At 31.7% G+C, this 27030-nt stretch overlaps 2 protein-coding genes across 2 annotated transcripts in view; one reads left to right on the top strand and one right to left on the bottom strand.

The window, feature by feature from the left end:
• Window positions 1-27030, top strand: part of LOC111422120 (reticulon) — a 91655-nt gene that overhangs the window by 257 nt on the left and 64368 nt on the right. The window lies entirely within an intron of this gene.
• Window positions 63-26747, bottom strand: LOC111422111 (serine palmitoyltransferase long chain base subunit). Its single transcript, XM_023055325.2, has 8 exons — window positions 26572-26747; window positions 26461-26511; window positions 26342-26395; window positions 25760-26079; window positions 16275-16639; window positions 15882-16219; window positions 1090-1352; window positions 63-1027 (listed from the first exon to the last, which is right to left on the bottom strand). Exons 1-8 carry the CDS (start codon window positions 26689-26691, stop codon window positions 790-792), a joined length of 1749 nt encoding a protein of 582 aa, XP_022911093.2. The 5' UTR covers window positions 26692-26747; the 3' UTR covers window positions 63-789.

The following is a 27030-nucleotide window of genomic DNA, read 5'->3' as shown; positions in this document are numbered from 1 at the left end:
TTTTTTTTAATAAAAAGTTAGTTTTGAATTATTATGTTCGAAATATAATTAAAAGTGCAGCATTTAAAATAAATATTTATTGGAAAAATATGTAATAACAACAACAGCGAACTCTTTCGTTTTTTTGTTAGAAACAACAATAGGCACAAAATTGTTTTGGTAAAAAAAGAAACGACAAAATAACAAACATTATATTGCAAATTATAATAAAATACTGGAAAGAGTTAATATGTATTACGTCACTAATGCGGAAATATTGGAAAAAGGAATGCACTAAAGTTATTTTTTTTATGTAGAATTTTATTATTACTAAGATAAGGAGTAATAATTGTCGTTACTATTTTAACTGGCCATTTAAGCATTATTTATTATTGTTACAGTTTGATTTTAACTCCTTTAAATTTTAATATTGCAATACTGTTTTAAAAATGGGAATAGAAAGACGAAAAGTGAGAGAGTCTTTAAGTACTACTATTATTAAAATCTGGGCTATAGATATAGAACTAGATAGAAAAAGCTTTTTTGATTTGATATGTTATCTTATTTTTTGAACAATAACAGTAATTTAAAAAGACAAAGCTTCCAAATAAGTGCTGTTTTTTTTATCTTTTAATACTGAAAGCAACCCTATGTTGACAAAAAAAACGTAACATTCAAAAACAAATTAGAAAATACAAAATTTCTTTTTTATAAATTAACATTCGGTCTTAATTAACTTTTCAAAAATAAAACATTCAAACCAACCAAATTAACGAAAGTCGAATTTCGATGCGCGACGTTGTTTATTAGTTAATCGCTTACATCGATACTATCATAATCGATACTGGTTAAATCGCGCGGTTTTCTCGAATACTTTAACCCGATTTTATTTGCAACCTTTTCGATCGTTTCTAACGCATAATCCAATTGCTCTTTCGTGTGCGCCGCTGATAGACAAATGCGAATGCGAGACTCCAAAAACGGCGTTGCCGGATATCCAACACCGACAGTTGCTATGTTGTGATTTCGCAATTCTCTAACCACCGCCCTAAAATTATTTTAATAAAAGTATTAAAAAAAATCATAAAAAAATGGATATTAATTACTTACGTAACCTTCGAGTAGAGATACGTTAAAAACGGAACAACCGGAGAATCCTCGTTTCCATAAGTGATGACACCAATTTGAGCTAAACGCCTTCTAAAGTATCTGGTATTCCGCATTAATTTATCAACGCGTTTCTTTCCTTCATCGGTACCATCTTTACCCATCAATATACGTAAAACTCCGATTATTTGAGCCGCAACCGGTGGAGACATTGCTACTGCATATTTATTTGCGTAACTGTATTCTCTTAGGTAAGATACAAATTCCTGAAAAGTAAAAAATAATTACAGTTATTTCTCGTTTTGCACAGTACTATTTTATACGTTATTGCTTTTATTTGGCTCGAAAGTAAAAAAAAAAATAAATGTTAAAAATAAACTGGTTATAATCAATTTTTATATTTATTTTAACATGTAAAATGGTTCACATCTTTTGACCTTAAATCATAAACCAGTAATCATTCGTATGTATAAGTATGGCAGTGTTTTCAATAAGTTTGTTGAAACTGCGCGTCAGTTGTGTGAATTATATGAGAGTTATGCGTTAGTAAAAATATAGTACAGAAAAATTTCAAGTTCGTAACAAAAGAATTACGAATCACTACTTACTTCTATTTAGTTTGTCTTGTGTCGCTGTACTAATTGGTTGATAAAATGTCATCGAAAAGAAGGAAATTTCTGTTGAAATTAGAAAACTGGTACTAAAACATCGAAAAGAAATCTTACGGCAAAATTTCCAAAATTGTAAATGTAAGAATAAGTCGAATAAGAGTCCAGACTATTATCAAAAATTACAATGAGAATGATTCCTTTGATAACAAAGTGCGTACAGGCCGGTCCAAAAAAACTAACTAGAAGAGATTTATCAAAAATTAGCCAATCACATCGCGAGTGAGTCAAAAAGTCTGTAAATCCAAAAACGATTGCAAAGTGTTCTACCTGATCATGGGTTTTTAATACCTCGACTAAAGTTTGCTCATTCTCATATTGTCAAGGACTGAAAATGTCGGTTACAGTTATTAATATTTGTTCTCGTTCAGGTTTAGCTTGTTAGTTGTTAGTCAAGTATATTCTGTATTAGATTATCTTCGTAATTAATATTTGTATCCATGTTGCAAGTTAATTAAGTATTAATAAAACGACAAAAACTTCTTCTTTGCTATTTATTAATATACATACAGTTATCTCACGTAACTGGTTCGCTAGAACTTTTTCAAGTTCCACTAATCGTAGAGGTTTGAAATTTCGGTAGCATGGGTTGTTCATTCGGAACTTTCAATCTAAAATATTTTCAAGATGGCCTCCACTTCTGGGCTACCGGAAGTAGACCATAACTTCGTTATTTAAATGGAATGTTATAGTTTTTATTGCACGTAAAAAAATATGCTGACTTTCATAAACGTTATTGATACCTAGCGGTTTTCATTTTCGAGTTATTTTGATTTTAAACTTTTTTTGCCGAATTTCACCATGCTTTTTAACACCCCATTTCTCAGCCAACGTTAATTCAAAAAAGCTCTATATTGGTACGATTCTCTTCAGATGCAGTTAAATAGATAGGATGGTCAAAAATTGAATTACTGTTTCTCCATATTCAATGGGGAGAAAGTAGAAAATTTTAACTAAGCCTATCAGAGAGGGAATTTAATTCTCTACAAATGATCTATAAACATTCCTATACCTATTTATTGTAGTTTTCCTCATATTGGGAAATTTATCAAAACATGCACGGAGTGCAATTTTTTTTATTAGATACTAACTGTACCCTGCGCGCGTTGCTACTAAAATAAATTTGAAGGAAAGACATTACGCAAATATTCAATTCATTTTGAGTCATTTTATTGATTTCGAGAATTGTCGAAAATTGGTCGAACCAACTTAGAAACCTTCGTGGGCTCATGCACAACAACTTTGCTAAAGATCATCACATGATCAAATGCATAAATGACGATTCTATAAAGGATATACAGACAAACATTCATTTTTATATATACAGGTGCCCGGAAATTGCGTTCATATATTTGAAAGGGTAATTCTACATAAAAAATCATGAAGAAAAGTTCATATAAAGGTGTGTCCTAAAATGCTTCCTAAGGGAGGTAGAGCGCTTTGAAGAAGACGTTCAATATGTGGTTATTTCTCATTATTTCAAAAACTACTAGGGTTAGAAACACGAAATTTTGCATATTTAGCTATGTTTACGGGGTGAATACGATAATCGAATGAAAAATTAGAAGGAATGTGCAATTGCGGAAATGAGGGATAGGGGGCGCAATTTATTTCCCATATTTTTTTTTGCTTTGATCTTTTCACTATTTTAACCTCAAAATTAGAATCTACGGAAAAAAATACATAAAAAATGTTCTGCTTATAAAATGGTCTACGATCACTCGTTTTCAAGATAAATTATACTAAGTAAAATACTGCACACAAATATGTGTATTAAGCTATCACTAAAAATCTTAATAGGCTTCTTTCATTGGTTTGATTTAAGCTGTCAAATGGGTGATAAAAAATTACTTCGTACATTGTCTACAAAAATTTCTGCGAATCATGGTTAATTTTATCAAAATGATTCAAAAGATGATTATTACTAATTTTTGATAATAACTTAAAATTTTACCAAAACCTTAATAAAAACAATCTAAACAAAACGTATTAACAGTTTAACAAAAGTAAACACTTAAACTTAAAACATTAACAAAAAGCACTTAAATTTTTAACAAATAACACCAAAAAAAGTTATAAGAATTGTTCAAAAATTCCACCATCCATGTCAATGCAACATCTCACTCGTTTAATTAATGAACGTCTTACTTTTCAAAAAATACCTTGTTTGTTTCGAATAGTGTTACAACCGTCCCTTACACGTTGTTCTAGCTCCTCGACATTGTTAACTGGTGTTGCATACACTAAATATTTACCGTATGGGTTTTCATCGGCCCAAACATGGATATTATGGAAGTTAATGACGCCTTCCCGGGTAAATCCACCTTCATCGGTAAACAACACGGTAGTCTTGGGATGCTATCGGTGGGTTTTAAGGCCTGCACCTTTTGGAAATGATATGGATGCAGTAGCTGATCTTTAAATACCTCCCAAACGGTGGTTTTCGGCACATTTTCTTGTGCCGATAATCTCCTAGTGCTTACTGTAGGATTGATAGCTACTGCATTGAGCACCCTTTCTTCCACTTCTACAGTCCTCGTAGTGCATGATTTTCCACAGTCATAACGATTTTCCTTAAAGCGCCCAGTTTCATATAATTTTCTATGAATAGAAGCGAACGTTTGTTCACAGGGAAGTTGTAGGTTTGCATATCGTTCTGCGTACAATCTTCGTGCTTCTCTGGCATTTCCATCAGCTCTACCGTACGTAAAGTGAATGTTTGCCATCTCTTCGTTTGAGTATTGAACTATTTTGATTTAATTAAACGTAAATTATAATGGTTGTTGCACTAAAATAATTTTTTATCGACCGTTTGACAGCAAAGATCAACAAATGAAAGGAGCCTACTAAGATTTTTAGTGATAGTTTAATACACATGTTTGTGTGCAGTATTTTACTTACAATTAGTATTATTTATCTTGAAAACGAGTGGTCGTAGACCACTCGATTTTCTAAGCAGAACATTTTTTATGTATTTTTTTCCGTAGATTCTAATTTTGATTTTAAAATAGTGAAAAGATCAAAGCAAAAAAAGTATGGGAAATAAATTGCGACCCTATCCCTTGTTTCCGCAACTGCACATTCCTTCTAATTTTTTATTCGATTATCGTATTCGCCCCGTAAAAATAGCTGGATATGCAAAATTTCGTGTTTCTAACCCTAGTAGTTTTTGAAATAATGAGAAATAACCTCATATTGAAGTCTTCTTCAAAGCGCTCTACCTCCCTTAGGAAGCATTTTAGGACACACCTTTATATGAACTTTTCTTCATGATTTTTTATGTAGAATCACACCTTTAAATATATGAACGCAATTTCCGGGCACCCTGTATAGATAGAATTTTGACAATTTTTGGTCCATGTTTGTATTAGCGACGGGTGTAAGTCATTGAACATGATGGCTGATTATTCAAACGCCGATATTTGAAATTTATTTTGTATTGATGGTGAATGTAATAAACTTTTGGACAGGACGGGTCGAACACTTAATGAGAGATGCCAAACAAATGTAATATCCATCACAAAGAAAAAATTCTTAAAAATTGATAAAGATTTTCTTAGTTGTGGACATATCGAGACCAAAAGAAACCGTATTTCCAGTCACCTGTTATGAAGACAACGAAATAAATGTTTTATCGTATTTTATTACATTTCCAACTGAAATTTAATAAAAAATTTATGTTTTAACTTTATATTTGTTATCCAAATTTAATTTTTGTCATTAATTTTTTCTTTTCATTGTTTCATTTATTTATTTGAACTTATGTTTGTTATTTTTGGTAAATAAAAGTTAGTAAACTAAAAGAATATTAATCGTAGTTAATAGTAATAATAATAATAGAAATAAATTAAACAAAAAATTGTGAAAATGTTATGGCTTTCTAATAAAACTACAAACAGTATCCGGTATTTCCTGCACGTTTTGATAAATTTCCTAATATGAGAGAAACTACAACAAAGAGGTATAGGAATGTTTATGGATAATTTGTACAGAATTAAATTCCCTTTCGGGTAGGGTAATAAAATACGGGGCGTTACATTTATAATTTTCGACCTTCTCCCCATCGAATATGGAGAAACGGTAATTCAATATTTGACCAGCCTGTATAACATTCTTTAATACAAACAAACGACAATCTATTTGATAGCAATCTGAAGAGTAATCGTGCCAATTTAAAGTTGTTTTGAAGTGTTGGCTGGGATATAGAGTTTTAAAGAGCATGGTGAAATTTGCCAAAAAAAATTTAAATCAAAATAACTCGAAAACAAAAAACGCTAGGTACCAATAACATTTATGAAAGTCAACATATATTTTGACGTACAATTAAGAGATGCAAGAAAAACTATAGCATTTCATTTAAAATAACGAAGTTATAGTCTACTTCCGGTAGACTGGACTGGAAGTGGCAGTCATCTTGAAAATATTTTAGATCGAAAGTTCCGAATGAACAACCCATGTTACCAAAATTTCAAAACTGTACGAATAGTGGAACCTAAAAAAGTTCTAACGACTAGTTTCGGGGTAAATGCCCATTTTCAGCCAAGTATTCCAAAATAGATTTTCTTGGTTCTTTGTCGATGGTTTTAAAGTGTTAATTTATAAGATCGATCGAGATAAATATAAATGTGGTTGTTATTATACACTCAGCGGCATAAAAAATGTATCAATGTATCAAACTGTAATAACTTTTGAACGTATTGCTCGATTTGAATAAGGTTTTTCTGTTTGAAATATTCTACCCTTTGCCCTTGCCCTTTGCCAATATTTCTGTAGGTGCCTTCCTCATTTTGGCGCTTTTCAATTTCAGCAATGGTGAATAACGCTAATGCGTGTTTTCTTCATAGACTCAAAGTGTAGCTTGCTATGGGGTGTACCGACAAAAGAAAATAATTTTAATCATAAAGAGCTTGTAGTCTCGTTTGTTCTGATCACTTCTGTTTTTTGTTCAAGTTTCTATTGTTCTTAACAACAAAGTTACAAACTCTAAAAGATAACGCAGCGTTATGGAAATTGGCGAAAAGATTTCAGTGACGTTTAGTGTCGTACACTGTTGCTAAACAAGAAAAATGCCTTTAACCATCACATACATTTTAGAACAAATGGAAAATAATCAATCTTTAATAATTATTAATACTATTAATGTGATATGACAAGTATATTGCTTTATTATAAATCGTAATCAACTCTCAATGGCTGTAGGAAGAAATTGTGGCCAAATGTAGTTAAAGATGAAGCTTCTAATTCACCATCAAAAGACGAACATTCTTGGAAAGTGCAATTGACATGTCCGTTTGAAAAAGATATTGCAGAACTAGTGACTGATAAAACACTAAGTGAAGGTGATTTAATTAACATCGACGACGAAGTTGGCGATTGTGACAATTGTCCTGATGAAGAATTTGAAACAGTTGCATTTACACGAATTATAATCCGCGAAGGACTTGAATTGGGAAGAATTTGGGTAATAATTTTGTAGAAAATGACTTGCCGATATATTAAGATCGTTAAAGAAATAACAAGCAAATTTTAATAACAGATTTTATTAAAAATCTCCTAGCGACGTATGTTTCTACTTACAACTTTGAATTTACACAAATAGTTTTGTCTGATGAAAGTGACCTTGCAGCCAATCACGAAGAGAATGACAGAGATTAACGATAATTATGAATGATGATAACCGCAGTCAAGCATTGCAATAATTTTTTTAGAAATCTTTTAGTTTTTTTTGTTCCTTTGTACATTTTTCAACATTTTTATTTGATTTATGCACCTTATAAAAATTGATACAAAAAATATAATATTAATTATGATTTTAATATAATATAATTTGATTATATGGTTTTATTTTTCATTTAAAAAGTTGCAACATCGATTGTAACATATGCCGTGTAAATAGAGGGATAGGTGCATATCAAATTTAAACCAATTTGTTTTCTGTATACAATCTTTATTTGGAGGCGAAGGAAAATGTGTTATATCAATTATCGTTATCAAAGAGTAAACACTATTGTGTTACGACACTAAACACGCGGTTTTGTGCGTATAAATGGGTTAAAATATTGAAGCTAAATAAATGATTACTAATTGGTATAGTTGGTATTTGTTATATCTAGAAACGGTGAAAAATTAGATAAAAATTTTAATGGGAGTATTTAAAGTTATACAAAAATGAAATTCGCTTTTGTTTCTTATCGCCTGTTAATTACATTTAGCTTTTAAGATTCAAGATAAGTTCGAAATTCAATTTTGGCGTTTAAACCCAATATTGCAATTTTACTGGAAAATTTATAATTGGTCAGAAGTATAATCTTAAGAAATATCTGTATAGATTACTTATCATTTTCATCTGGATTAAATACAATAAAAAAGGTTCAATTTTTTTCGAAATTAGGTATTTTAAACACGAAGTTCGAGGAATTAAAAAACTATTTTTAACACAACATTAACGTCATACTCAATCAATCACGATTAAATTATCAAATTATGATTGTATATTAATCGACGTTAAGCATGATGTTAATATCAGTGTTAATGGGTCTCGTTAAATGAGAAATTAAAAGAACTATCATTTAAGTATTGAACATAAGTTTCTAGAATGTTTATTATTGGTCCGAGAATTTTAACCGTACAAAAATTGATAGATAGTGTTATTAACTATTTTTTTAACATAATTTATTGGTTAAATTGGCCGAAAAACAAAAAAATGACTTTTTAAGGCAACTTTTTATGATAAATGTCATGGCACAACTACAAATTTTCTCCGACGTTTGGTTTTCGTGAAACTATCATCAGGCTTATTCTGTTTTTTGAATAATTCAATGTTTTTTTTAATGAAATACATTGTTTGACATATCATTGAACTCAGAATTAATTATCCTATTTTTTGGTGTGAAAATCAAATATGGCGTTCATAAGAAAAAATAAACCTGAATAAATAATAAGAATAAACCCGTTTTCGTGAAACTATCTTACGAAAACGAAACGTCGGAGAAAATTTCTAGTTGTGTCATAACATTTTTCATAAAAAGTTGCCTTAAGAATGATTTTTCAGATTCACGAAAAAACGAAAAATAAAGGACTTATAGGCAAAAAACGAAAAAGTCATTTTTTTGTTTTTCGGCCATGTTTTAAAAACTAAAACGTCTAGATCCAAAAACTTAGTTGAAAAATGATGAGCTGTAAGATACGCAACTTTGCCCCATTTAACCATTTCTGTATCTCTTATGGTTTCTGAGATCCCAATGGTGGGGGTCGAATTTGAATTACCCTGTAAACAAGTTCTACCAGCAGACTAAGGGAACGACAACGTGATCATGGACAGAAAATAATTCGGCTACAAGATGACGAGCCTTTTGGATAAAGCCACCTACAGGAAAATAAAGAAGATGAAATCAACAAAAATTCCAGTAGAACAACAGAGAAGTTTGTATGTACAGGCCCCAGTACCAACAAGGATTAATGGATTACCTAAAATCAGATATTGTCAGTGCCATAAATTCTAAAAGGTTTCAGTTTCCAGTAGGCGAAGCTCCTTCTGTCTCCTTTCACAAATAACACAAAATCATATGTCAGAAATTTTACGTATTGCCGTTCAGATAGTTCGATGGAAAACATTGTTGCTGTAACTGGAAGTGTACGTCAACATCCGAACACCTCTACTCCACATCGTTCACAAGACTTCTTTGAAACTAACTAAAAAATTGTCACAGAAAACTAATTGACGGGTTGATACCTTTCTGCATTTAAATTAGCAGTAAAATTAACATTTCTAACTATTTTTTTTGTAAATGAAAACCATTTTACTTTTTCTGCAACCCTAACTTTTCCATCCTTAATTAACGTAAATGTTAAACAAAAAAAAAATAACAGATAAGTGCAACAAGGATACAAGCTTCCTTGATTTGGAACGTATGCCAATTTAAAACGTAATTTACCTATTTTGTGTGTTAATTACGACGTTACTCAAAAATAGTTGTTTAACAAAGTAGATAACAGTTATCTATTTTTTTATGAACACTAGCATAAAAAGTACAACAAAAATCCATTAAAAACACTACTTAATAATTCTACTACTTAATAAAATAATTCTAAACCTGAAACATCAAATGGCACCTATATTACTCTATAGAGATTTTTGAAGAAGTTGTCGATAATATTAATATTTTCTTAGTTATTATGTTCTCTCAGTTAACAGTCTTACATAACGGATATAAAACAATATTGCAACTGATGTAAACCAATGTAGGTTTTATCAAAAATTCTTCACACTACTGGCTGTTGCCCGGGTAATTGAGAGAAAATAACTAATTCATAACATGTATATCTGTAGGAGACATTGATGTTGTGAGGTTGAGGCGTCGGTGTCATTGTTAACTCCTTTTTATAAATCAGGTTACCAAAATTTAGATGTCAATTAACTTTCGATATTTATATTATCCAAACTTGAGAAGGTCTTTGGCAATTGGTATACGATTCACTTTCACTTACTATTGGTCAGATATATACTTTATCTAAAAATGTAATTCAAGACAGGATTTACATATCATTTTATGTTGAAGCATTTGGTTTCTGCATAGTGTATTGTTGTATTTTGTTGTATTATAGTGTAGAATATTGAGCACACAATTTGTTTAGACAACTTGTTTATTGATGTGTATGTTCCTCCAGAGGTAAACAAACTGACACATGAAGAGAATATTGATGAAAATGTACAACCTGAAGAATATTTCGCCAATAAAATGAAAATGTGTGATGCTTTTAAACTACAAACCCATAATAACAATAAGACAGTGACGAATTTTTTAACATTTTAACAGTCAAAAATATTTTTGACTGGATGGAATGATAATTCAGTAGTTACTACTATTAGCAACAATTTCACTGTGAAAATGTTGTTAACAGCTAAAAGATATAGAACGGAAAAACATCATGATTTCTGTGAGGCAAAAATGGTGCTGACCATTGTTTGTACACTTGCTAAACAGTGTTATCGTCAATTGTTGGGAATTGTTCGAATGAATCGAACATGTCACAATTAGACTTGAAGTTGTATATTATGGTACGTTTGATAAAAACAGAAGATGATAGAAGTTCTTCACCAAAAGAAGCTCTTCACTATTTGAAGGCTCCGTTCATTGTTTTCTTAAATTAGCAATTATTTTATACCTTGGCCAACCCATTACGTTAACACCCTCACTCATTGATTGTGTATAATGCAATATTGCAACTGACCCATACTAATATCGGTCATATTTAAAACCTTCTAAGAGATTGAAGAATCAATTAATTCGCCAATAACTTTAATAGTCTTCACATTACCGACTGTTATCCGGGTTGATGAAGACAAAATATTTCATCATATGTATCTGCTAGAAAATTTGCATTTTTCATTAAAAAAGAAACTCAAGTAAAACTTTGGATATATTCTTCATACTTGGCAAGCTCTTTAAGAGTTGGGGTGCACCAGCGTATTCAGTATTTAATCGTTCATATTCAGTATATCAGAATCGAAAAAGCATTAATGCTGGTCAGCATGATATCTTTGCTGGGTTATTGAAAGCAATCTTTAAAAATGTACAGTATCGAAAAAGCATTAATGCTAATCAGTTTGAAATCTTTGATGGTATTGAAACTAATCTTTCAAAATGTAGATTTCCTGTTGACGTCACTCAACAACAATGTGCATGATGACGCAGGGTACGTTGATTTGTATTGCACAATTTGTTTTTTAATAGGCTTTTAATAAGACCATATTGGTCTATGGTCGTTTTTTGTTGGGAAAGATTAATTTCTACGTTCTTCCTCGTCAGTTCTGGTATTTCCTATCATTATTTGGATTTTCATCACGGACAAATACGTATATAAACTCGCCTATCTTGCAAATAGAATAGAAGCTCCACAGTTTCCATCATATTTAACGCAAAGCAATTTAATCCGAAGAAACGATAATATAATTTATTAACTGTTATTAAGTGGAGCATTATTGGAACACGCTTTTCAGTTCCCTGTTGTTGTTAAAACAAAAGATATTTCTGAAGATGAAATTGCTGCTGTAGTTTCCGTTAGTGATTGGCTTGATCACGCAAGCAAATGCGAGACTTTTTTAAAGTGAGTTAACGATTTGTGGTAACCAAAATTGAGGAGATCCAAATGCAACTGATGCAAAACAATTTTAGTCTTATCTCAAACGTAGAGAGAAGTTGAAGAATCGCATGACAATATTATGAATAAAATCTTCAAATTACGGACTTGTGCCCAAGTTAGAGAATAAGATCTTATGAGATTGAGGTGGTTGCGTTACGTGGCGCTAGGCAAGAGTCCGGCTGCTAGTACTGACCCTACCATACTGATTAGAAATTGTGTTCCAACTATATCAGTCCCATTATAACTTGTTCACAATATAGATTTTTAGTATATGTAAGTAAATGCGATACTAATTCTGGAAGTGAGAAAAAAGTTTATAACAATTCTGAATATTTATTGGAATTTGAGCTTTATTCAACTGCCATTGTTTGATTTCTAAAGATTCGCTTATATTTCTTCAATTTAGTTCGGTTTCTATAAATTTGTTTGAGTTAATATTAAGTTTTTTAATCAAAACTAATGTTTTATTGAATTTAATTTAGGGATTTTAATATTGAATTTTCAGTGATATTCTTAAATTTGGCCACACTTTGATGACGTTTTTTGGTTAATTTTAAATTTCTCAAAATTATTCTATTGAAAAAGTTTCTTTGATTGAGCGTTATTTTCTTGAGTTCCCTATCAATCCATAAATGATTTTTCAGAAATCATTTAAAAAATCAGTATTTCTTTTATTAGATTCGGGATAGGTTTAGATGAAACGTTTTATGTTGAAATTAAATTTTCCTTTAAATATTTGGATGCAAGTTTCATGAATTCCGTTCCAATTTGATCAAGTTTCTTTGAACTAATTTTAAATGATTTTTCATTTGTTATAATTTTATTATATAAATTAACGCAGAGAATATTATACATTTTAAAAATATTTGTCGTTATTTATTAAAATATTTTATTTCTTTTAACAATTTGAACTTGAATTTGACCTTATAGAGATAACAGCTTATTTGTTGTATATTACTCATATTCATATTATAAATAAAGTACTGGAAATAACTACGAACAGATACAGCACCATTGACGAAAAATGGAATCGAATTATAAAGCGAATGTTAATTACCGTTAAGTTCCACTATGAAGAGAATAAGAAATAGATTGTTCTGAATGTGATGCAACGTCAAAGGATACAGGACAAGTGTTAGCAGCAACCATTTCACAAGTTCCAAATTAATCTGAAGATGTAACTGCACATTATTCTTAACAGCATTATGTACGCAACCGAAATAAACAACCAGGTTTGAAAAATGATTAAGGAAGAAAAACTTACATGTTGAATTATATTTAAAAATCAACGACTAAAAGAAATAGTGTAGGACAAGATCTCGCAGAAAAACTTCCATTTTCCATTTGTTAAACTATTTTTGTAAAGATGAAATAGACATTAAACATGAAATGTGCAGAAAGTTTTTCCTCACTACTCTTGGTTATGGTAAATTACTTGATAAAACTGTGTGGACAGTTTTTAAAAATACTTCTCTGAAGTCACACCAAACTGAGCATGACCCAGTACTAAAGAATTGTACAATTAATATGTATAGAAGTGTTATATAGAAGCAGTGGCGGCGTTAAGGTGGGGCCGGTGGGGGCGATCGCCCGGGGCGTCAGGGCCAAGGGGGCGCCAGGATCAAGGGACATTCGCAAATCTATTAAGTAGTTAATAACGTAAAAAACGTGAAAATAAACGTAAAGCAACAATAAATGCAATACTTTGTTGGTATAGAGCTTAGATTCTCTCTTTGAAATGCTCCCATTTTTTACTGTTTTCTTCTGTAGTTGAGTTAAGTTTCAACGAATCCAGGTTGTACATCAGTTATTTTCCGTAATTTTTCAAAAGGATGTAATGTCGATCGATTTCCGGTGGATTTTGTCGCCGGATAAGCAACACATGGCGAGAAGTGACTCGATTTGACGTAACTATTCGGCGGCGTCTATGAATATTTCGCGTTGGTGACCGTGTTAATGAATCGTTAACACAGACTAGCTGCGTTTTATTTATTTTTTTTTAATCAAAGTAGTGGTTAATGGTGACAAAAACCGTGATATTTTGTTGAAATCGTAAGTTAAAATAACAATTTTCAAATTTTCCTCTTTAAATTGCGGCCAGATAATTTCTTTGTCACACGTCATTATGGTAACCATGAAGAAAAAAGTTTCTGGTTCTAGAAATCGCAAAAGAAAAGCAGAGAGAGACAAACTTTTTGAACATACGGAAAAACGTATGAATATTAATAAATACTTAACAGAAAAGCTTCAAGAAAGTTTTGCTTTATTGTATACTCAGAACTTTCACTACTGAACCCGAAAGCGAAGTATTGGTTAATATTTCTTCTGGTTCAAAACAATTAGACCAAGCTCAAGAATCTGAACTATCACATGAGCAGTTTTCCAGCGAGACTGTATCTGAGAATCAAGTCCAGAATTACAATATATCTACGTGGTTGAAAGTACTGACTAGAAGTATGAGGGATCACATTATAATGTCAGGACCTTTACAAATTTACTTGATGAACGCCGTTTTTCAGTAAATTATTACTCATGAAAAAAAGTTTATGACAATTGTGAATATTTATTGCAATTTAGTTCATTGAATTATTATATTTGGGCGAATTCTCGAAAAGATTATATAGGAAATCTGCCAAATGGACCAATTTGTTTCATTGTGTATACAATATTGCTGCAACCATATACTGCATGTTAACTAAATTCAAATTAGGTGACATAGGTACCTTACATTAACTTAAACTGTACAGCCATGTTCATGGGAAATGTACACTCAAGGTCAAGAGCTAAGCCGAACGCCCACGAGCTTCGGGTGCGCTCGGCTCAACCCGTTTAGCCAGCGGCATGTCGGATCTCACAACAGCGCTTGATCTTGAGTGCGCATTTCCCGTGAACATGACTATACATCTAAACGAAATTGTAAGAAAAAACACGAACTAATAATAAATAAATAAAAAACCAATCTAAAAACAGTATAGATTAAATAAATCACTATCAAAACTTATGATACATCAAAAATTTGTCTTGGAGATGGCTTCAAGAAGGTTAACATTAGTTAATTTTCATGATCAAAACTAAGATGTTTTATAACATTTCACGAATTGCTTTGAGCTTTATTCAACTGCCATTGCTTGATTCCTAAAGATTCGGTTATACTTTGAGATATTGACGATGTTTCTTCAATTGAGTTCGGTTTCTATAAATTTGTTTGAGTTAATATTAAGTTTTTTAATCAAAAGTAATGTTTTATTGAATTGTTTGATATTAAATTTTTAATGAAAATTTGAGGTCAGAATTTTACGGATTTTAATATTGAATTTGCAGTGATATTCTTAAATTTAGCCAAACTTTGATGACGTTTTTTGGTTAATTTTAAATTTCTCAAAATTATTCTTTTGAAGAAGTGTTTTTGATTGAGCGTTATTTCCTTGAGTTCCCTATCAATCCATAAATGATTTTGCTTAAATGATAAATTTAGCGGATAAAAATCAGTGTTTCTTTTATTAGATTCGGAATAGGTTTAGATAAAACTTTTTATGTGAAGATTAAATTTTCTTTTAAATATTTGGGTGTAAGTTTCATGAATTCCGTTCCAGTTTGATCAAATTTCTTTGAACTAATTTTAAATGATTGTTTGTAAATAAAACAAAATTAATTATAAAACTACAAGGAAATTATAAATTTTAAAAATATTTGTTATTTATTAAAATATTTTATTTCTTTTCACAATTTGAACTATCTTTCTGACCTTTATAAAGCAAAAAAAAATCGTATGATTCTAATAGGATTTGGAACTTAAATACATCCCAATATAAATCATCCCAAGATAAAAAATAAATGATGCAATCTTATCTTTGTTATGAAATATTTAATTCCGACTGTCATTTATGTCTCACATGTTGTTTTAATTCAAAATATTTTATCAACTATTTTCATTTCAGCCAAATCACATTCACAATTAAAATATAGTAATAATTTTTTACTTACCTTAGAACCTGCTATATAACCTCCAGCCGATCCAAAACTTTTCGTAAACGTCCCCATTAAAATATCAACATCCTTGGGGTTTACACCAAAATAATCCACAATTCCTTTCCCCTGTTTACCCATAGCACCTATACTGTGCGCTTCATCCAAATATAAATAAGCTTTATATTTCTTTTTTAATTCGATTATTTCTGGTAATCTTACAATAGAACCTTCCATACTGTAGACACCTTCAACCACAATTAAAATTTTTTTCCAAGGTTTATGCTGATTATCATCTCGTTTAGGTTGGCCATAATAAATTTGTTGTTGTAAAATTTTCTCTAAATGTTTCACATCTACAAATTGTTTAAAATTAAAAACAAACACTTTTTTATGAAATTTTTTAGTTACCATTATGTTTAAAAACCTTAACTGTAGCACCAGATAATCGTATACCCAAAATTAACGATGCATGATTCCTCTCATCGCTAATAACGAGGCATCCTGGCGATAATAATGTTGGGAGGTTAAGGGCGTTTGTAGCAAAACCCATTCCGAAGGTGATTGCATCTTCGGTACCCAAAAATTCGGCTGTTAATTTTTCCAATTCAATATGAAGATCATTTGTGCCGTATTGCTGACGTGTAGCCCCCGTGGATACACCATATTTATAAATTGAATCAATCGCGAATTCCGCGCAAGGTCCTTGATTTTCCGCGAAACCTAAATAATTATATGAACCTAAGTTTAAGCACTTTGTGATTGTTCCGGTGAACCTAAATTTTAAAAAAATTCAAATTATATTAACAATTATAATTGAATCGTTTATTTCAGAAAGGGGCTAAGTAACATTTTTGACAATTTTGAGATAAGTGTATATTCGTACTATCTTGTTGTAGACCTATCGTTGGGCGTAGAAAGGAAGTATGATTCATAAGTCTCTAACATTTATTGTAGGGAGAGAATATTTCGTTTGCTGTAGAAAGGTACTAAGTGTCGTTAGATAGTCCCTTTCTGCAACAAACTGTCAGTTTGATGGCTAACAATTACGCGACTGAGGTCCATTACTACCATCTTTTAGTTAAATTTATCTTATAGATAAACCCATCTACTAGCCAATCAAAGCGCGTAAAATAGCCGTAACCACGGTAATAATCCCTTAGATAGCTTAACCAGAAGATGGTAGTAACGAGCTTAAGGCTCGTTACTACCATCAAACACTTATCGACTTATATACAGTCAAAGCGTTGTTAGCTATATTAAGTAACAATAACTGCTTTAAGTGGTAATAATGGAAGAAATAGAAAGTGAATGTTCACTAAGTGATACAGAAATCAGAGTTTCTAAAAAAAGGAAGAGAGGAGTTAACAATTCCGACTGTTATACTCGAAATAATATAAAACATGCTAGAGTTAAAGCAAAACGATATACAGGGTGATTCATAAGTAATGGGCCAAATTGTAAATGTACGTTCAGGAGGCCAAAATAATAATATTTTCATTAACAATAATGGGTCTTAGTCTGCTCCTTACTGAGATACAGGATGTTAAAGCGAAAAAAATAAAATAGATTTTTGTTAATAGATCAGCTACTTTTCTACATAATGACTCATAGTTGACTTATAGTTTTTGTAAGGGTAAACAATAATGTGTGAGAGGATTTGAGTTAACTCGTAGATGTCGCCACATGCGCCATATGAATTAGATGAAATCAGCTACAAATTTTTTTTCGCTCATATTTTACAACATACTTGTTTAATTTGGATAGCCCCATCATTTCTGTAGAAAAAAAGCTATACTTCTTTGATCTTGAAAATATTAACGATTTTCGAGATATTTGAATTTTACTAATTCACTACACTACATTTCACGGTGGTCGACGTAGCATTAATCTGTTAAGACACAAGCATGGCATGGAATGTTGACATTTACCTAACCGTAATTGATAATTGATAACAATATTAAACTGAAACCATAAAAAAATTACGTAATAAAACAATTTATTGTACGCCAGTTAATAAAACGAAATACAACATTAGAACAGACTTGAACTAAGACCACTTACGACAACTGTTATCAAAACCTACATGTTAATGTTGTGCGAAGTTAAATTAAATTTAAGCTTAATTATGAGCTACTGCAAAAGGTTTTCAACATGACCACCACCAGCATTTATACACGCATTTAACCGTTTGGTTAAGGATTGTCTGACTTTAAAAAATGTAGCAGGATTATTTCGTATTGAATTGGCTGCATCTTGAATTCTATTCCATAACTCGTCTCGTGTATTTATAGTAGGTTCAGCATAGACCATTGATTTCATGTAACCCCACACATAAAAATCAAGTGGATTAAAATCGGGACTGCGAGGTGGCCACTGAAATTCACTACCACGTCCAATCCAACGGTGAGGGAATGTTTCATTCAGATGTTCGCGCACAGCACGTGAAAAATGTGGAGGAGCACCGTCTTGCATGAACCACATATTTCTTCTTAGTTGTAATGGAAGATCTCCCAAGAGGTCGACTAAGTCATTATTTAAAAAAATTAAATATGACTCTCCATTTAAATTAGGAGGTAATTCAACTGGGCCCAGTAATGTATTGCCTATTACACCGCACCACACATTTATTTTAAACTCGTGCTGGAAATGTCTATCTTTTTTTAAACGAGGGTTTTCGGTTTCCCAGGCATGACTATTTCGCCAATTAAAAACTCCGCGTCTGGTAAAGGTTGCTTCATCCGTGAAAAGAATGTTATTTAGGAATGTTGGATTATTATTCAATTTTCCTTTTAGCCACTGACAAAATTGAACTCTGATTCGATAATCTGTTGGAAGTAAATTTTGCACAGGTATAAAATGATAGGGATATAAATTTTCCTTGTGTAAAATTCTAGTCACGGATGGTTGGCTTATTCCAGTTGCTGCAGACAATCGACGAGTGCTTATTTCAGAATTTTGCGCAATTCTTACCAAAATTTCATCTTCTTGCTGCGGAGTGATAATCTTAGGACGTCCTGTATGATATTTTGGACGAAATGAACCTGTTTCACCCAATCGATTATAAATATTTTGAAATATCTTCCGGTTTGGCTGCCTTCTGTAAGGGTACATTTCACGATATTTTCTGGATGCTGCTTGCCCAGAAAAACGTTCTTGTGCGTAAACGCATAACATGTCTCTCATTTCTTCGTTTGAAAAGTGATTATGTCTCGGCATTTTGATTTATGTTAGGACAAGAATGAATCAGTTTACTTAACAATAAAATGTTTTAAACTATTCATTAAACGTAAAAGCTCATTGACGTTTCATAATTCATATGGCGCATGTGGCGACATCTACGAGTTAACTCAAATCCTCTCACACATTATTGTTTACCCTTACAAAAACTATAAGTCAACTATGAGTCATTATGTAGAAAAGTAGCTGATCTATTAACAAAAATCTATTTTATTTTTTTCGCTTTAACATCCTGTATCTCAGTAAGGAGCAGACTAAGACCCATTGTTGTTAATAAAAATATTATTATTTTGGCCTCCTGAACGTACATTTACAATTTGGCCCATTACTTATGAATCACCCTGTATATATAAATTAATACTTTAAGATGTCCAATGAAATGTTTCCAAAAGTCGAACGATTAGCTAAAACTGAAAACTTTCCACAAGCTATACGTAGAATTTAATACTAAAGATGAACACGATATTTACTTACAAGCCCTTTTAGAAATGCATGAAGTTCAAAGGAGATCTATGCAGAGATAAAAAAAAATTTCGTTTTTCTACTACATTCATGTTGAATGACAAAAACGTAAACTGTGCCAAATCGCAAAAACATAAAAATACTCGTATACGCTACAGTTACTATGTTAAATGTTTTCATGACCATTGCAATCATCTACCTTTTCGCCGTTCTCAAGTAAATACATGCCGCAAGTGTGAAGAACTTAATATGAAAACAAAAAATTCAACCTTAGGAGAACATGCCAAGCGTGCAGCGGTTGCTGAATTGATGATACATAAACGAGCAAAAAAATTTTACACATCGTTGAAGAACTCTAGTGCTGAGTGCAAAACTCATGACGATTTGGCGGTGGTAACTTTTGATGTTCTATTTGACTCAGTTAATGTATTCATAACTGTAAGAATGGACAAGGGTATTTTTATATATACAGGGTAGCAGGACTTTAACAGCCGATAGATCTTTTAAAATGAACAATCATATAAACATAGGTCGACAAACGCTTTGTTTTGAGATACAGTGTGTTCAAATTTAATTTTTATTTAATATTACACGCGTATTTTAACCGATTCTTTTCAAATTTGGTATACGGAGGTTTTATTGCCATGAGAAAGACGATTATGGAGTCCGTTTTACTATAGCCGCTCTCTGTATCGTATTCTTTACGGATTAAAATAACAATAACTTTTCTTATGATTAAAATTAAGTACGTAATCCATTTTACCAGTATACATTACACGACTGTTAATCCTACAGAACGTTTGTCTAACTTGTTAAATGTGCTTAGCGTATATATAGTGACTTTAATATTAATTTTAATAAGTAATAATTATGAAGTTGAGGTTTATTACAATGTTGGTTTCTTAAATTTTTGAGTTTTATCTCTGAAGATGGTTCTTTAAACCGAAACTAGTCAGATAAATAAAATTTAATAAATGACCAGTTAAAAGTACAGAAGTATCACATTTAATTTCAAACCTTCTTAATAACTTTTCTGTCAGTATACTTTTTGGCTTTTTGAATAAAGCCTCTTCTAAAGCCTTTTCTCTGTACTTTTTAAGAAAAAGGGTACTCTTATCAAAATGCGCTAAAGTTTATAGTTTTCAAGATAATCCGCTTTTTATTATTCGATACAGACCAATGTTTTTAGAGGATAGTTAAAATAGTGTGTGCCATGCAAACGAAGTAGCTAAATTAACAAATGTTTTAGTTTATTAATGTTTTTTAATCTAAATAATAAAAGAAAAAAATTAAAGAAATTGTTGAAAATGTAAAAAATTTTGCTTGCATAATTCTGTCCGACGAATTACTGATCGAGTAGTGGTATTTAAGAACGGCCTTATGTCATTACAAGCGTTCCTAATCCTATTAAAAGTTCATCCCTTGTGGGAATAGCTGTCTCATACAATTTTCCTGTCAAATATCTCCACACAAAAAAGTCTAAAGCATTAAAATCTGCAGATCCATCTTGCAGGAAAATAGTTGTCTAGCCAATTTCTTACCACCCTACCATGATAAGCTGCGCAATCATCAAGTTGAAACCAGGCCTTTCTTCTTAAAGCTAAACCAATGTCATCCCACATATTGGCATGTTCAGCTACCAAAAATTACAAGAACGCTGCAGCGTTTAGTTGTGATGCCAAAAAGTATGGTCCGAAAAGATGATTATTATTAACACCTACCCAGACGTAGACACTAAATTCATGTTGGAAGTTTCGTTGCCGAATTGCGTAGGGATACCCAAACATGTAAATTGTGAAACACGATTCATCGTTCCACATTACATTATTTAAAAGATCTCGATTGTTGGCTCATGCTTTAGCAATCCACCGACAAAACGTTACACGTCGTTCTTCATCGCCTGGTTGCAATCCTTGCAAGGGTTGTAAATGATAAGCACTCGTAGTGGGATCTCTGTCGAACTCACGCAAAATTCTTCTTCTAAAGTTTCTTTGTAGTCTAAGATTGTCATTATTACGATTTTCCCGTCATTATTTAGCCCAAGTAGTTCAACTATTTGTCTATGCACTTTCACAAACACAGAAAGATGCGGATGTCTTCTATTTGGAATCTTCTCCTATACTCTAGGGCTACTTTTGCTGAATTTCCGTTTGTAAACCCATAAACAAAATGAATATCCGCGAACACTTAGTTAGGAAAAATAAACGGCATTTTATAAGGTTTTTATGCAGCAAACAAAAAATGGAAAAAAAACCAATTTAACACAATTAGGAAAAAAAATAATTAATTTAGCAAGTTAATAAACAAGAAAATTGAATGTAACACGTTAACGAATAAGAAAAAATTAATTTTACACTGATCGACAACTGGTGATTTGACACTTTATACAATAAACTAAAACATTAGTGAACTTACCTACTTTGTTTCAATGGCAATTATTATTATACATATCTTTAACAATCCTCTAAAAAAATATCGAATAATAAAAAGCGGATTATATTGAAAACGATCAACTTTAGCGCATTTTGATAAGAGTACCGTTTTTGCTTAAAAAGGTACCCAGAATAAGAATTTTCTTTCAAAAAGCCAAAAAGTATACTGTCAGAAAAGTTATTGTTATTTTAATACGTAAAGAATACGTTACAGAGTGCCGATAGTAAAACGGACTCCATAATCGACTTTCTCATGCCAATAAACCTCCATATACCAAATTTGAATAGAATCGGTTGAAATACAGTATATAGAATCGTAATATTAAATAAAAATCAATTAAAAAATTTAATTTGAAAACGCTGTATCTCCAAAACAAAGCGTTTGTTGACCTATGTTTATATGAAGTTTTTGTGTTAATTTTAAAAGATGTATCGACTGTCGACAGTCCTGCCACAAGAACCTGAAACACCCTGCATTATGAAGGCTCTAATGAAGTTGCTTCATTTTTATGGAACTATATTTAAAAAGAAAGACCTGGCAGTTCCAAAGAATTACGCCTCTACAGTGACAACTTCCCAGGGCAAAACAAGAACCATACACTGCTATGTACGTGTATGACTTTGGTTGAGATCAACAGATTTCAGATAATAGAACAGTTTTTCCCCATAAGAGGCCATTCTTTTATCACGAACAATCGCGATTTTGGCATGGTCAAAAGATGTCTTAAGAAGCACGATACTTACACAGAAATTATTGCTAACCAGAAATTTATGATAAACGAAATTTCTTAAAAAGACATTCTCGATTTCAAAAACTGCTGGCCTAAATATTACAAAAAAAACTGCAAATTCTCTTGAAAACATGAAACCCAGAGTAGTTTGAGATAACAAAAAACCATTTACAATATCCCACTTTCATTATTTTCTTCATGAACATAAAACTCATAACAAAACAACTCACATAAAACAATTAAATTCAGTTATGATAACATGTATTGGTAGTTATACAGTGTGTCCGTAAAGTAACGGATATAGACGATAAAATCATTATGAACGGTTTATGGAAAAATCCCTGAGAGGGGTCTAACGATTTAAATTTTTTGCAACTTTTTGGTGTAGGTTACAAATTTTTTCCGCCATTTCTAACTGAGTTATGACGTCATCGATATTTTTTTCAAATGGCAATTGCCCATTTTTATTGCGGTATATGAAAGAAGATGTTATTCTGAACCTAGTACAGTCAATATTAATATTCGTTACATAAGAAAATTTTCGAGAAAAATTACTTTAAAGTTTAATTACTTCAAATTTGCTTGACATGGAAAAAATAGCAGTAGCCATGAGTAACTATGGTAACCAATCATTTTAAACAATTCTCTAAGTTTTATAAGTGCCAAATCTACTAAATCAGTGGATTTAGTAAAGCTTGTTGTTTCTTATAGCACTGATTTAAACTATTCTTACATCACTTTTGAGTTAATTTTTGTTTACTTTTATTTTTATGTTAATTTATTAAAATGTTACATTTGACCGAGCGGGAAAAATAGAAATTCTGTGTTTTATTGGAATTGGGGATCGAACTCGAACTCAAAAAAAGTAGTAGAGCTCTTTAATGCAACATATCCTGACCATGAACCCATAAGCCAAACTAGGGTAAGCCGCATTGTCACTAAATTTAAAAATCATGGGTATGTACGGGACCTCTCGAAGTCTGGCCGACCAAATGTTTCAGACGAGGCTCAATATAACGTTGTTATGGCTGTGCAAGAAAACCCTCATATTACGGTAAGGGATATTGGGTCGAATCTGGCCATTAGTAAAACAACGGTTCACAAAATATTAAAAAACCGCAAAATATTGAAATGAAATGAAAACATCGCAAAATGAATGAGGTTCACCTATAAGGTAAACCTCATTCATGAGCTCAATAAAGATGATTTTGATAGAAGATCGCAATTTTGTGAGCAGTTGCAACAATCTTCGTCGTCGTTGTGCAACGACGACGAAGATTTCGTTAAAAACATAATTTTTTCCGATGAGACAACATTTACATTAAGTGGGCAAGTTAACAGGTAAAATTGTCGGTATTGGGCTACCCAAAATCCACATTGGGCAAGAGAATCGCATACTCAATATCCGCAAAACATTAATGTGTGGTGCGGAATAGTACAAGATACTATGGGCCCTTACTTTTTTGAGGGAACCTTAACTGGAGAGAGATATTTAGGTTTTCTACGAACAGATCTCATTCCTTCCATAACGGCCAGATTTCCCAATGATGTTGACCCGAGTCGATTTCAACGGCAATTGTTCTTCCAACAAGATGGCGCGCCGCCACACTTTGCGGTTCCTGTTCGTGCATATTTAAATCAATTATTTCCCAATCAATGGATTGGGAGAAAAGGGCCAATTGAATGGCCTGCAAGATCACCTGATTTGACTCCGCTGGACTTCTTCCTTTGGGGATATCTGAAGAGTAAAGTTTATACCACTAGACCAAATACTTTGGAAAAATCAAAATCTGAGAAGAAGTTCAGCGAATAACTCCTGATATCTTAGAGAATTGTCAGGAAGAATTTAGAAATCGTTTAGGTTACTGTCAAGCTGCCCATCGTGCACAATTTGAACACTAACTTAATTTTCATTTTTCATTTATTCATTAATTTTATTTGTTATTTATTCATTTAATTTATTAATTTTATTTTTTATTTGTAATTAAACCGGTTGTTATTCATGGCTACTGCTATTTTTTCATGTTAAACGAATTTGAAGTAATTAAACTTTAAAGTAATTTTTTTCGAAAATTTTCTTATGTAACCAATATTAATATTGACTGTACTAGATTCAGAAAAAAAATCCCCTTTCATATTCCGTAATAAAAATTGGGGATCACTATTTGAAAAAAATATCGATGACGTCATAACTCGGTTAAAAATGGCGGAAAAAATTTGAAACCTACACCAAAAAGTTGCAAAAAATTTAAATCTTTAGACCCGCTTCAGGGTTTTTCCATAGACCGTTCATAATGATTTTATCACCTATATCCGTTACTTTACGGACACACTGTATATGCAATTTGTAATAAAAAATGTCGCGAACACTCTTTAAATTGTAATAGTATATTAAAAAGCAAGTTTCGTAAGACACGTTTGAAATGCACGAATTTAAGTTGTGAATGAATGAGTGCTTTAGGTCTTATGAAACGTGTTTTTTATGCTATTTTTTGTAATTCGCGTTTTTACCCTTTTTTTTCTCGAAAATAAAATAAATTTTGACTATGTAGGGAAATAGGTATGTAGCAGTTGGTAACACCGTAACACTTGAAACTAGAAATTTGAATTGACAATTAGAAACTGTCAAAACACAAAATGTATTCACCTGACAAAAATGTTTCATGTACACCTCCCAAAATAAGAGAAATTGCTCAGAGATCAATAATCAAATGATCATTGTGGATTTCGATGCTAAGAACGTCTTTAAACATCCATAGACAAACATTGTCACATTGACAACTAGAAAAATTAATGACCCAATGTCACCAACTTGAACTGGTTCCATAAAATGTTACTAAAATCTCATTACAGCATTGGATGCTGTAAGGAGTCTCATTACAGCACCCGTTTGAGTACTGTTATAGCTTTCATTACCGTCGCGAATTACAAAAAATATATTATTTTTATCGTTTTTCTCAAAAACATAAAAATGTTACTTACTCCTTTTCTGAAATAAACGATTCAATTATTTTAATTAACAGAATTATACTCAAAAGTCCATCCGTTATCTTTGGTTATTCTGTCTTTTAAATGAATTTCCGCACCAGGTACACTGCATATTGGATAATTCCAACAATCTCTGATTCTTCGATAAACATATCTTGAATAAAAGCTTGAAAACCGATCGTATAAAGGTGGATAACCTTCCCGATTTTTCTCAACAGCTATTTTTGGTGGAAATAAAGCCTGGCTTATATACCCCAGGAACATGAGGATGTAAAAACCGAGTTGGGTGAGAATTTTTGCAAATATACTTGGGTGTTCAAATGATTCTTTAATTGCTCTGGTTTTTTTAAATTTATCCACACCCTGTAACATTAAATATTTAAAAAAATTAAATATCATCTTTTTGGATTAAACTGTTTATTTGTAATGAAATTAGATTCATGAAATTTATGTTTTGTGGGAGTTGCGTAGTTAAAATCATGCAACAAGATTAACGTTAAGTGCTTAAATAAAGGAAAATCAGGCCATTTGTGATTTTATACGCAAATTTACTCAGATAATAAGCATATTATCAACTTAAATACATTTTAAAACAAAAACAAACACGTTTCATGGTTTAACTTACATTTTGTAATAGTTTTCCTTTAAGTTTCCTGGAATCTTCATCAGACGAGGATGTCTGTTAATAAAAAAACATACAATAAATCAAACGAATTAAATCAATCAATCTTGTTTAATTCTCACTAAAACGTGTCCGTTGAGATGGCTTCTAAACGATGGTTTGGCCCCTTTTTTCTAGAACATAAAACACGACATTGATGATTGATTATTTGAATAAAGTAAATAAACACTTACCAGGTGTCCGTTAAGGAGGGTTGGAGAATACTTTTTTAGAGTGGTCTTTTCTATGTTAAAACCGTCCAAGACCTCCGTAACGGAAGCCTCACCAACTCCCTGATCCATCCTCGTTGCCATTCTAACCCGGAGTAAGCGCTTGCGCCTCTCCTTCACTGTGCACTGCGGTGACTGCGACTGCGGCACGATATCAGGCGATTTCGTTTTACGTTTTTGGGCGACGCCGGTTTAAAGCCCGTTATACACGACCGGTAGGTTACAAACACGTTATTCATCAGTATTGAAATTGAACTACTTTGACTAACTTAACACGTTCTTCATTACTAAAACTTACGATTAGATTAAAAAAGTTTTCCAATGTTATATTTCTAAAATGAACAAAGTTAAAATTGAGTAGAACATTGAATTGTGGACTAAAAAGAGACAACAATATTTCTTAGAATCAAAAATGTATTGATT

This window comes from Onthophagus taurus, chromosome 11 (genome assembly GCF_036711975.1).
Source record: "Onthophagus taurus isolate NC chromosome 11, IU_Otau_3.0, whole genome shotgun sequence".
Taxonomy (NCBI): Eukaryota; Metazoa; Arthropoda; class Insecta; order Coleoptera; family Scarabaeidae; genus Onthophagus; species Onthophagus taurus.
The sequence above is the reverse complement of the archived record's forward strand: the minus strand, read 5'-3'. Positions and strand labels throughout refer to the sequence as shown.